This window comes from Eutrema salsugineum, unplaced genomic scaffold, assembly GCF_000478725.1.
Source record: "Eutrema salsugineum unplaced genomic scaffold, Eutsalg1_0 scaffold_13, whole genome shotgun sequence".
NCBI lineage: Eukaryota > Viridiplantae > Streptophyta > Magnoliopsida > Brassicales > Brassicaceae > Eutrema > Eutrema salsugineum.
This window is the reverse complement of record NW_006256885.1, coordinates 3453231-3466034: the sequence shown is the minus strand read 5'-3', so window position 1 is coordinate 3466034 and position 12804 is coordinate 3453231. Positions and strand designations below refer to the sequence as shown.

Genomic DNA, 12804 nt, shown 5'->3' with positions numbered 1-12804 from the left:
ATGATTTATATGGTTAAGTTTACTTAAAAATAATGTTTTCCATCTTGTGTCTGAAGTTGACGAGCATGTCTATGCTTATATATAGTTACACTGAAATAATTATAGTTACATATATAATGAATTAATTTTACATTCAATTAAAAAAAAAATACATATATAATTAAACTCAACCACCAAAAAATAATAAATTGAAATAATTTTCTGGGCTATTTGTTTGTACATCAATCTTTTTGTTGAAACATGCCTCTCGGCCCGTTTTGTCAAAAGTTTCAATAACCCAAATTTGGTGCAGCCCATACATGACCAGTAACAAACCGAGCTAGGTCCTATTTGCCTTCTACTGATCATTTAAATGGTTTTCACAGTACTAAGTATTTTATTAAATTCTAGTGCATGTTTTTATTGATAAAAAAAAAAACTTAAAATCATAATCAATTTTCGTTTATTCGTGGTATTAGGCTTCCTTAAATCCAGGAGAAACTTTGACTAACTGATATTGCGTATATGGAAATTTTCTTATAGAAAATCTTAAATTGAAATAAGAGAATTACATAAAGTCGATCTCCCCAATATAGCTCAGTCACCTTTATCTTGGAGATGATATTAATTGGAAATGTTTGATGAGAATTGAAAGGTAGGCCGCCTAACATCCAATCAAATTGGCGATAAAGCCATGAAATCATATAATTCACCCATACATATCGAGAGACGACGTAAGTGTATATAAAAATTAGTCATTAATTGTGTGAAAATTAAGATTAGAGAATCTATTCAATATACATAATCATTTGTTAGTTCCTAACTTAGGACCTTGCAAGAAGCATTTAAAGTTAGGTGGTTTGTTACTGACGGAGCTCTGTTCTATAACATCTATTATGTTGGAAGGGACTTTTTATCTCTTTCCTTTACTTGATGGACATGTATATTTCATCAAACATTTCCAAACTACACACAATCAAGAAAAAATGATCAAATGAAGACCTAAACAAATACTATAGGATAATTTTCCATCATCCATTCATCATACTCATGTTGTTGTTTGGTCCACAATCATATACTATGTTATTCGTAAACTATAGTATTCTTTTTCAGTTACAAGTATGTACGAATAAACATGATTAATAAGATGTAGGGATACTTAAATTGATATATAAATGATATTATATATACAATTTAAAACAAAATTGAGCATAATAATATTTTATTTGGGTAGAAACTAAAAATTAATGAGAAAATCCAAATTGATATAGCCAGAAATGATATTAGTTTGGTAGCGATTTCTCTTTTAATGAACATTACACACGAACTGAAAGGGAATCAAACTCCATACTGAACACCTCTAGTATTTAGATTGCAATCTGATTTAGACAGCATAGAACATGAAGTTATTCGTAACACCTTGCTTTGGACCAACGTCACTAGGGTTAATTTGAAATAAAGATTCGGTATCGTACGTCTTTTCTATTCACTCTCATTAGGTCGCAGTAGATGATCCCAAATACTCAAATACCAAAGATCCGGTCCAAATATTATATCATTCACAATATCTGACACAAAATACCAAAACATTTCAAATGACGAATTAGGCCTAACTACGAATAATGAATTTTTTTTTATTTTGTTGGTATATGCAAATTTTTCATCACAACCAAATTTGGATAGTAAAATCAACCAGACGCCTAAACCCGAATAGTTAGAAATGCCGATATTACTCTGCTAATTAAGTTCACTCCATTAGAATATGCGATCTCTCGTTATTTTATAACCTTGTAATAATCATTTTTCCATGATACATATGTGAGTTCCAAATCCAAGTGTCCAAACCCATAGATCTACTTCTAAAGCTTCTAGCTACCCCTGGCGGTACGGGATTGTCAAGGGCCCGAGCTCCCTGACTATATAAATTTTTTTTTTTTTTGAACGGCTCCTGACTATATAATTATACTTTATTATTTTAAAGATTTTGCTATGTTAAACGAATAAGTTTAACGGATATTATTTTTCTCGTTATATATGTACTATCAGTGTATGCTTAGACACACACACACTGACACACACATACTAAAATATACGTAAACATGCCGAGATAAGATAAATCGTATTTGGCTTCACGAGGATATTTTATATAACAAAAAAGACCACTATGGCAACATCAAATCCCCCTTCTCTCTCACTCTAGTCTCTTACACTTAAATATATGTTTGTGTTTTCTTATAACATCTGTCGCATGTTTGTGTGTATATATATATATGTGTTCTTCCACATGCATACGCTCATCTCTTTCTCTCTCTCTTTCTCTCTCTCCCTAACACAGCTCGTTCATCTTTCTTTCTCTCTTTCTGTCTCTAAAAAAATGGTGAAGGAGTCCCAGAGACTCTTGGCCGCAGATCAAAACATACCCGTAATAGACATGTCATTAGAGAGATCACATGTCTCCATGCAGATAGTCAAAGCTTGCGAGACCCTTGGATTCTTCAAAGTGGTCAACCACGGCGTTGACCCGGACATTATCTCGAGAATGGAGCAGGAGTCCATACACTTCTTCGCTAAGCCGGTTCTTGAGAAGAAATTAGCCGAACCAGTTGTGAATGGACCTTTCGGTTATGGGTTGAAGAACATTGGGCTCATGGGTGATATTGGAGAGTTCGAATATTTGCTTCTTCCGACTAATCTCCGCTTCCCTTCTCAGCTATCCTTTGGTGGCGACTCGACCAAGCTCGGGTACGTTATATATACTTATATGATGTACTTTGTGATCTAATTGATATGTCGTCTAACCTTGATTTAGAGTAAATGCAAAATATAAAGGATTTTGCATATCTATTTCAACAGTCTTATATACGTACCGAAGTTAATTGTTAATGTACATGCAGGCAGCTCTTTTCTTAATGGTAATATGGGTGAACCTTTTCTATATATATATATATGTATATGTATATATATATTTATAAAAAACCTTTCTATATATATATGCCTTCGCATGCATGCGTATATTTGTTTCTTTTTTCTTTTGCATTTTCTTAATAGGTTAGTGTATGCATGTATTTATAAACTATATACGAGTTTAAGGTACATGTCGAAAACTGTGTATAATTAGAACATACATAGAATTAAAAACCTTTTTTTTTTTAAAAAAAAAATTCAAAGAAACAAAGCTAACATAACCATAGATAACATATAACTTACTAAACAGTAAACAAGTGAACTGAAATTTACTAAACCAAAAGAAGGTGAACTGGAATTTTCGATTTTCTTACTTCACATTTTGTTTTTCTTATCAACTATTTATACTTCAAAATTAAAGTCACCAGCGATTTAATTTAAATGGTACGTAGTGTGGGTTTGACAGCTCGGCAGTGACATGTTACGTAGAAGCAGTTAAGCAGTTAGCGTGTGAGATCTTAGATCTGATGGCTGAAGGACTATCGGTCCCACCTCATACCTTCAGCAAGTTAATCAGAGCCGTTGATAGCGACTCCGTTCTGAGGCTCAATCACTACCCATCGTCCGATAAAATCCGTAGTAGTACTGGAGCAAAGCACTCTGATGTGTCCTTGTCATTACCGAGAGTTGGCTTCGGGGAGCACACAGACCCTCAGATCTTGACAGTTCTCAGATCCAACGGAGTAGGGGGCCTCCAAGTGGCATTCCCTGACGGATGGTGGGTCCCTGTCTCCCCTGACCCTTCAGCCTTTTGCCTAAACGTAGGCGATCTTTTGCAGGTCAGTCCTCCTATTTTCTCATACAATTTTTTTTTTTTTCTATCAACACACAACAATTTTTGTTAGTTCATGCACTAATTGTTGTGAATGCGTAGATTACTCTAAAAAGTTGAATATCCGACGAATTCAAGTACCAAATTCTCCTACAATCATATAACTAAGTTCACAAAAAGTACATACATATGATACATAATTCATGCAATAATATTTAACTAAATATTCTACGTACCCTTCATATACGTACCATCAGACCACTACTCCTAGCTACTGGATTAAACTATTTCAAGTATACATTGAAAAAATATGACTGTTAGGATGTGTAGTATTTTCATAATAATTACTGTACATGTTAAGCCCTTCTTGCGGTCAAATTTTCAGGTGATGACCAACGGGAGATTTATAAGCGTACGACACAGAGCGGTAACTACCGGCCATGCAAACAGACTATCGACAGTATACTTTGCTGGTCCGTCTGTCCACACCAAGATAAGCCCTCTTTCTGCCATCATCGCGGCGGGAGATCAGCCGCCACTTTACCGGACGTTCACATGGGCCGACTACAAGAAGTTTGTCTACTCGCTCCGTCTTGGAGATAACCGTCTTGACATTTTCCGTTCATGTGTCGATGAGCGTACGTTATGAATTGGGCTTCTAGTAATATCAAATAAATGCCATGTTGAGGGTAATTTCGGGTAGTTATTTATGTTCCTTTTGTTTGGCTTTGCAGAGAGTGCTTAAGTCTAAAATCAAGCTACTTGTAGTGTTGGTAAGGTAACATAGGATTAGGAACAATTTTCCACGTTTGTGTATGGGGACATTTGCAAGCCAGAAGGGGGAAAAAAAGAATCAAAAGGGAAATTTTGCAAATTCAGTTTTTATTTTTGTTTCTTTTCAAATCTTGATTTTTTTCTTCGATTATAACTGGGCCGCTCCTACAGAATTGTGTATTTAGCTTTCAAGACAAAAAAATATCGGACCAAAATCCTTTATTCTTTTGCTTTCACTCGACAATAACAAACATTCCGGCCCAATAGTTCGCGCTTACTAAGTTATATTCGTTTTTCCTTTCTGAAACGTATTATGAAAAGTATTTTAACTCGATGTATAACCAAATAAAGAAAACAATTATTTTACTTAGAATTATATTATAACGAATCCACATACAGTATATTTTCGAGGCCAACCAACCAAAAGATACATTTTTCTATCAAAAAGACTTTTCCTTGTATTAGTAGTATTACAGACTTTACAGTATTTGTACACCTAAACCTTTTTTTGATTTTCCCCGTGAAACACGACATGACCCGAGCCACATTTTCGTTCCTTGGAAAATATGCGAAACGTCGTCGTTTGGGTCTCTTCCTTCTTCGTTGAGATTTTTTTTTTGTTGGTGCAGGAGTCGGCTTGCAAAACTAAACTAATTCTCTTCTTGGGTTTGCTCTTTTCTTGCTAATCCAGAGAAAGCGCCAGAAATTTTCTTTGTTAGAATCCTCTTTGCACGCAATCATCCAAATTCTTGATCGTATATTCACCTGAAAGAATCCATCTCATCGCTCTCTTAGCTCCAGCTTTAGGGCAAACCGCCGATCACATCCCTAGTTTCTTCGGCTCCATCGAAGCGGATAGTAAGAGTATCTGGAATCTTGGGTTCTCGGAGGACAATTCCTGTATTGTTAATTCTAGGGTTAGCTCAAAAACATGTTTTTCTCCGGCGATCCGTCGACTCGGAAGCGAGTCGATTTAGGTGGCCGGAGCACCAAGGAGAGAGATGCCCGGAAGCTTCTGGAGCAGACCAGAATGGAGCGAAATCGTCGGTTGCTACAGAAGCAGCAGAACTCCGCTGCCGTCAGAATTCAGGTAAATTCATCTATACAATCGACAGTAGAACGGACTTAAAGTATGCCTTTTTGTTTTGGATTTTTTTTTTTTTTTTGCGTTTCGTAAGCAATGTAGAACAAATATATGCCTTTGATGTTGAACTCTATAGTGCCCACTTTTGATAGCTTGAAGTTTAATTAAATATTGAATCGATATTTGCCTTGCTGGTTGCTGCTTCAGAATCTCTACTGTCCTCAATAGATTTTGGCTTCTGGAACAAAATTACTCTGTTACAGCCTCTTGCGATGCGACTCTTGTGGGTTCGTTTTGGTAGTGGTAGTTAGCAATGAACCATTTCGATAACAAAATACTAGCTGGAGCTGCAAATGGAACACTTTTATGGGCAATGTGCTGACTATTTTCTTTTGGCTTCAGAAATTCTTTAGAGGTAGAAGATCAATGGCCATTGAGCGCTCCAAGGTGCGGCGTGATTTCTGTGAAACCTATGGGAATAATTGCCAGAATGTCGATAGGTATATTTATTTAGTCTGTCCTTTTTGCTACATTCTCTGTTATTTGTCAAATTGTTCTTTGGTTACTTACTTATTTGTGTTTTGACCCTTTTTAATTTGTTTTTTTTTTCTGAATTCAGGCATTGCTTTCAGCCAGGTTCAAGTTTCCTCCGGCAGTTGCTGTTTTTTTTCAAGGCACAGAACTCGGGAGATTTTGTGATACTTGTGGAGACGTGTCGACTACTGCAAAAGTTTGCTCACAGCAGTGGTATTTCCAATATCTATGCATGTTTATTTTGTTGACACTTTTGTCAATTCTTTCAGTCTGCTCACAGCAGTCAACTTTATAGGTAACTCTATGTAAAGGGAAGCTTGTTCTGAGTATTTATTTTGCTTAATCACTTATCAATGGATTTTGGGATATGTATATCTTATGAGCAGTAATACTAGAACATTGCGAATGTCCCCTTCACCACAAAGTAAAACTTTGCCGTTTGCTGTTTATATCCCCACACACATACACTATATTATTATGTTTTGCTTCAAGAACAATCAATCCTCTTGGTTCTTCCAAATGATAAGCGGGATCTTGCTTACTGATATTACATAGTGTATCATGACAGGTGACATTGTCAGCCTTTTTTCTGGCTTGGACTATTCCTCTGAGCATAGTTTGGTGGATTTCAGAGTAAAGAAACTTGCATTTACCTGCATCGAAGCTGTACATCAGAATAGGTATTTTTTTTTTTGTCCTCTCTCATTTTGTAGAGCAGATGCAAGCAACTATGATCAACTGTCGTTATCTTGGCTTTTCTGTTATTGAATTATTTAGTTTTGCCTCTTTATTTGAATCAGCAGGAACCGTTTAAGGGATCAACTCTTAGTTACTTCTGAAGAAGCTAGCATTTCAACAGCTATATTGATGGACGCAATGTCGTTGATGCTAGATATTAAGCTGCCTTGGGTTTGCGAAATAGTTAGTTATCTGCAGAAACGAAACATATTCAAAATGGTCAGAGAAATCGTCATTACGGCTAAGGTATTGTCCAATAGTTCCCTACGATTATCCCCCGCCACACAGTTCTTCTAATTTGCTGCACATTTTAATTGCAGGAAAGCCCTGGAGGTCAAATTATGACCGGCGGCATCCGTTCACTAGAAAAAGTATTGATCCTGGTTGTTCCCCATGTTGGCCGTCAGCCATGTTGCTGCTCTGCTGTTGATCCACGTTGGAGTTTCTCATCTATGATCCTTACAATACCTTTGATATGGCAGCTCTTCCCAGACTTGAAAGTGGTTGGTTCCTGAACCCATGCTATTTAGTCACGGATAGACACTAAACAAAATATATGCAGTATCATTAAGGCTTATATGATAGTTTGGTTTTTGACAAGTTTATGTTTAACGTTGAGCTAAACATTATCTTGACCATCATCATCAACTTAAAATTTGGCAAGCTCATAGTTTCATGGTACAGGTCTTTTCCAACCCAAGTCTAAGTCAACACTACATTCGCCAGATAGCATTCTGCATTAAAACAGATACCCATGTTCTCCCAATAGATACAAGCACAGAATTCCCTGGTTATGCCTGTCTTTTTGGTAATATGTTGGAGACTGCAAATGTGGTGTTGTCACAGCCGGAATGTTCGTTGAACATGGTAGGTTCTTAATGCAGTTTAGTTCATTTAAAAAACATTGTGCTCCCACTTCTGTTTGACACTAATGTTGTGTTGTCTTCATTCTGTATTTTTTACCAGGCAGTGGACATTGCAACTGTTGCAACTTTCTTATTGGAGACACTTCCTCCTGTGAAGTCATCTGAAATAGAAAGCAGACAGAGTATGGCATTTTTTTTCTTGCTATATTATCTTGCACATGCATTGTTATTATCCTAAAATTTCTTGTCCATTCTGCGCGTAGTAGCTCTTCATTAATTTGGTCATATTTACTCTGGTTCAGGCTCTTCTGACGAGGATGATATGTTGATTGACGATGTACCAGAATTAATCTTGAATAGGACTCTGGAGCAGCAGATAGTTACCAATGCTATAGACTCACGTTTTCTTCTGCAGTTAGTATGTACCCATTCCCTGTCATTTGAAACCACATTAAGTGCTATTACTCCTCTGGATCAAGTGATGCTTTAATTTTAATCTAAGTTATTTTATTGTTAACTATCCAGACAAATGTTTTGTTCCATCAAGTTTCGCTTGGTACGCAGTCATATGACGAAGAAAAAGAAGCACTAGCTATTGGCACAGCCAGTTCATTTCTGTATGCAGCATTCAACACTCTCCCTCTTGAGCGAATCATGACAATTTTGGCTTATAGAACCGAGCTTGTTGCTGTATTGTGGAATTATATGAAGCGATGCCATGAGAACCAGAAGTGGTCATCCATGCCTAAACTCTTCGCTTACCTTCCATGGGATGCACCGGGTTGGCTATTACCTCTGGTTGTTTTTTGCCCTGTTTATAAGTAAGATTTGCTTGATATAATTCCTAATTTTCTGTAGTATTCTATTACTTGAAAGTCACTCTCTTGTATGACTATAAGTAAGATAACGTTGTGACGGTGGTTTAATACTTAAAAGTTGGTTTAACATTGTTGTTACTGATCAGGCATATGCTTATGATAGTCGACAATGAGGAGTTTTACGAAAGAGAGAAGCCACTGTCGCTACAAGATATTAGGTTGCTTATCATCATTCTCAAGCAAGTAAGTGTTCTGATAGATCCCGTTAAGTTGTCTTGTAACTCTGATGTGAAGAGTTTTAGGAGATATGACTGAAGACACTTGCACAAAATTTAAACATGCGGCAAAAATTTTAAGACGCGTATAGCTAAGGCCTTAATTTGGTATCTGTAATACAAAAAATAATAGGCTAGATTGGCTTTGTGTTTTCACATGCTTGCGTTTTGGCAGTAGTATGCTAAAATTTTCTGCTAATCTTTATATAACAGTTTCTATTGGGCTCACAAAAAAATAGCATCTAATGTGGCATGCTTTTAATTTTTCAATTGTTTTTGTCTATCCTCGTTTGTTCCAGGCTTTATGGCAGTTACTATGGGTAAATCCACTTACGCAACCTAACTCTGGGAAATCTGTCTCCAACGACCTCTCAAGAAGAACCCTGTTGGCTTGATTCAGAACAGGGTTGGGGTTGTAGTCGCTGAGTTACTTTCACAGGTCATTGTTCATTTTATGGCTATTTTGACTGTAACTCAGTATTACATTGGCAAAGGCCATTGTTCATTTTATGCATTGTCGATGAAATCTTTCCACAGTTGCAAGATTGGAACAACCGGCAACAATTTACTTCCTCGAGCGACTTCCAAGCAGATCCAGTCAATGAATATTTCATCTCTCAGGTGACTGCTACACTTTAGTTTCGTTTAATGTCTGTGACATGACAACACTAGGAAAGTTTCGTTATCGATCATTTTGAATGATTTGGTCTTAATTGTCCCCTATCATTGCTGATAATGTTTTCCTTTGTCCAGGCCATAATGGAGGGTACGAGAGCCAACTACATACTGATGCAAGCTCCTTTCCTGATTCCGTTTACAAGCAGAGTCAAAATATTCACAGTGAGTGGTTGTTTGAATGTGTATATCTGGTGAATGATTGTCATTTGTTGGGTTCCCTAGGAGTGCTGATTAACATATACTTGCATGAGAAATCTGGGTAAATAGGAGGAAATATTGCGTGTACTTGTTCACTGATTACTTTTCTGCGGCTGCATTTACTATGCTGGACATCATTTGTAGACACAATTAGCAACGGCAAGGCAAAGTCATGGGTCTCAAGGCATTTTTGCTCGAAATCGGTTCAGAATAAGAAGAGATCACATCTTGGAAGATGCTTACAATCAAATGAGTGCATTGTCCGAGGATGATCTCCGGGGATCGGTAAGTTCTCTCGTGCCTGATATTTGTCTTCAAGCGTTTGCCTATTCACAATTGCAACAGATGCATATAATCTTGCTTGTGTCTCTGGTTTAGTTTCCTTTTGCGATACTTATAATGCAAATAACTACTGGCTGTAGATTCGCGTGACATTTGTCAATGAACTCGGAGTTGAGGAAGCTGGTATTGATGGTGGTGGCATTTTCAAAGACTTCATGGAGAAAATTACCCGAGCAGCTTTTGATGTGCAATATGGGTTGTTTAAGGTCGTATGTCTGTTTTACTCACTTAAGTTTATGTGGATTTCATAATTTACTACACTCCATCATTTTTGCATGTAGTCTCTCTTTTTTTTTCTGAATCTTGTACATGCTTTCTTTCAGGAGACCGCTGATCACATGCTTTATCCTAATCCGGGATCAGGAATGATACATGAACAGCATCTCCAATTCTTTCATTTTCTCGGCACTCTTCTCGCAAAAGTATGTTATTTGATTGGCCCCCTTGATGCGAAAGTCTTAAAAGTTACCAATCTTTCTTTTACTGGTTACTCTCGCCATTTTTTTCATGCAAATAGAGCTAGTATGGATATAATTGTGTTGATGTTTTCATATACATATAATTTAGTTTGGTCTTTCTTTTTTTAACTTATTGATGTTGATTTTCATCTGTTATGATAAGACTCATGAAATACTTTTCCCGTCATCTTGCTGCAGGCTATGTTTGAAGGGATCCTAGTTGATATACCATTTGCAACGTTTTTCCTCAGCAAATTAAAACAAAAGTATTGTTAAATTGATTTCTACCTTCAACTTTCCGCATAGACCTTGTGAAGACGTCGTAAACCTTCTATTTTTCGTTGGCTAGGTACAACTACTTGAACGATTTGCCTTCTCTGGATCCTGAGTTGTATAGACATCTTATATTTCTGAAGGTGAGTTTTGCTCAACATTCTATTTTCTTGTTGCTTTGTGGAACCGATAGATAGCTGTTAGCATAGATGTGCAAGAAAGCTGAAATCTGTTAGTATTCCTTGGAGGTTTTTGGATATTTTTTTGAGCTTTATCCACCTTTTTATGTATTACTAATACATTATGAAACTTGCAGCGTTATAAGGGTAATATCTCAGAATTGGAGCTTTACTTTGTTATTCTGAATAATGAGTATGGAGAGAGGACAGAGGAAGAGCTACTTCCAGGGGGAAAAGACATGCGAGTTACAAATGAGAATGTTATAACTTTCATTCATCTGGTTTCCAATCACCGATTGAATTTTCAGGTACCGGGGAACAACTTTCCTCTCGTTTATCTTAGCATACTTCAGGGCCACCTTGTAAAATCAACAGCTTTTGTCTTTTGATATCATCTCATTTTTTCTGCTGCAGATACGCCAGCAGAGTTCTCATTTCTTAAGGGGTTTTCAGCAACTCATTCCAAAAGAATGGATCGACATGTTCAATGAACATGAGCTTCAGGTGCTAATGAATAATTATCTGCACTAGATGGTTAAAATATGCTTAATATGCTTGCTTTGTTAGTTGTTTCCTCAAGGAGCATGACGAGCAGATAATTATGATCTAGAATTTCCGTCTGATAACTAGACTCATTGCCTAATTGTTTGGCGTGCCTACTTTTGTGGGATTTGGTTGCAGGTTCTCATATCTGGTTCAGTTGATAGTTTGGACATTGACGACTTGCGAAAGAACACTAATTATGCTGGAGGCTACCACGCTGTGAGTTGTTCTTCGCTGTCAGCCAAAATGTCATTGTGCGATTGGAACACTGTTATATGATTAACATACATCGCTGTGTTCTTGACAGGGACATTATGTGATTGATATGTTCTGGGAAGTTATGAAAAGCTTCTCAACCGAAAACCAGAAGAAGTTCTTAAAGTAAGACAAGTTCACCCTTACTAAGTACAACCTATTTACCCAATCATCATCATAGGAGTGTTTTGTGTTTTTCTTCAACGGAATGGAGAGGTAACTAAACATCTACCATCTTTATTTCCAGATTTGTGACGGGATGTTCAAGAGGACCACTGCTCGGTTTCAAATACCTGGAACCTGCATTCTGTATACAGAGGTAACTTACAAAACCGTTTTTTGACTTTTGACGTGATTTGTGCAGTGACAGTCAAAATCATAAAAGATTTATCATCGTCGGGAATGTGTTTCAGGGCTGCTGGTAGCGCGAGTAATGAATCAGTTGATAGACTACCGACATCAGCCACTTGTATGAACCTTCTTAAGCTTCCGCCCTATCAAAGGTATTCTTTTGGTTTGTTTGCTCATTTCAAGAAACTTTATCATTTGTCTCAAATAACTTATCTTGCAACTAATTGATGGAATAATTGGAGAAAGCAAATTAAACATCTCTGTCAATGATGCAGCAAAGAGCTACTGGAGACCAAATTGATGTACGCCATAAGCGCAGAAGCGGGATTTGATCTGAGCTGAATAGTTCTTGCGACTTTGTCACTCGGAGAAGAAGATCAAGACAAAGTGGTGACTTATAACGAGGAGAAGAAGAATCAAAAACATGGTTCTTGTGACGCAAGAAAAACCCATTGTCTTGGATGTGGACTAATAATAGAATCCATTGTCTTGGATTTGTAAGGAAATTAGTTTATCTGTTTTTTGTAACATTTTATGATGATGGTAAATATCTTGAGTCCATTAAGTACATAAGAAATGAAACTGTAGATTACTCTGGTTGGAGAATAAACAAACCAAGTTCAAACCAGTGAACAAATTGTCCATGTGTCACGAATCTGATTGGCTGATACATGATCAATGAAAGCCACCTGCAACATAAACAATCCAAAAAAGGATAGTTCT

The 12804-nt window shown here is 36.9% G+C and overlaps 2 protein-coding genes across 2 annotated transcripts; both read left to right on the top strand.

The window, feature by feature from the left end:
* The first annotated feature begins 2353 nt into the window (after window positions 1–2353).
* Window positions 2354–4516, top strand: LOC18024658 (gibberellin 2-beta-dioxygenase 4). The gene is made up of 3 exons (XM_024159866.1): window positions 2354–2697; window positions 3347–3722; window positions 4101–4516. The coding sequence occupies exons 1-3, from the start codon at window positions 2354–2356 to the stop codon at window positions 4362–4364; spliced, it is 984 nt and encodes a 327-aa protein (XP_024015634.1). The 3' UTR covers window positions 4365–4516.
* Window positions 4517–5031: 515 nt separating this feature from the next.
* On the top strand, window positions 5032–12646 carry LOC18024657 (E3 ubiquitin-protein ligase UPL6). The gene is given in 27 exon segments (XM_024159301.1): window positions 5032–5579; window positions 5976–6073; window positions 6193–6320; window positions 6676–6787; window positions 6911–7091; window positions 7166–7348; window positions 7530–7712; window positions 7812–7893; window positions 8014–8129; window positions 8237–8532; window positions 8676–8772; window positions 9104–9173; window positions 9176–9243; window positions 9342–9425; window positions 9558–9644; window positions 9825–9965; window positions 10103–10228; window positions 10346–10444; window positions 10679–10746; window positions 10830–10896; window positions 11070–11240; window positions 11347–11436; window positions 11614–11694; window positions 11783–11856; window positions 11978–12049; window positions 12144–12233; window positions 12357–12646. Coding segments are annotated over 27 exon segments (3090 nt in total). The 5' UTR covers window positions 5032–5420; the 3' UTR covers window positions 12424–12646.
* Window positions 12647–12804: the final 158 nt, after the last annotated feature.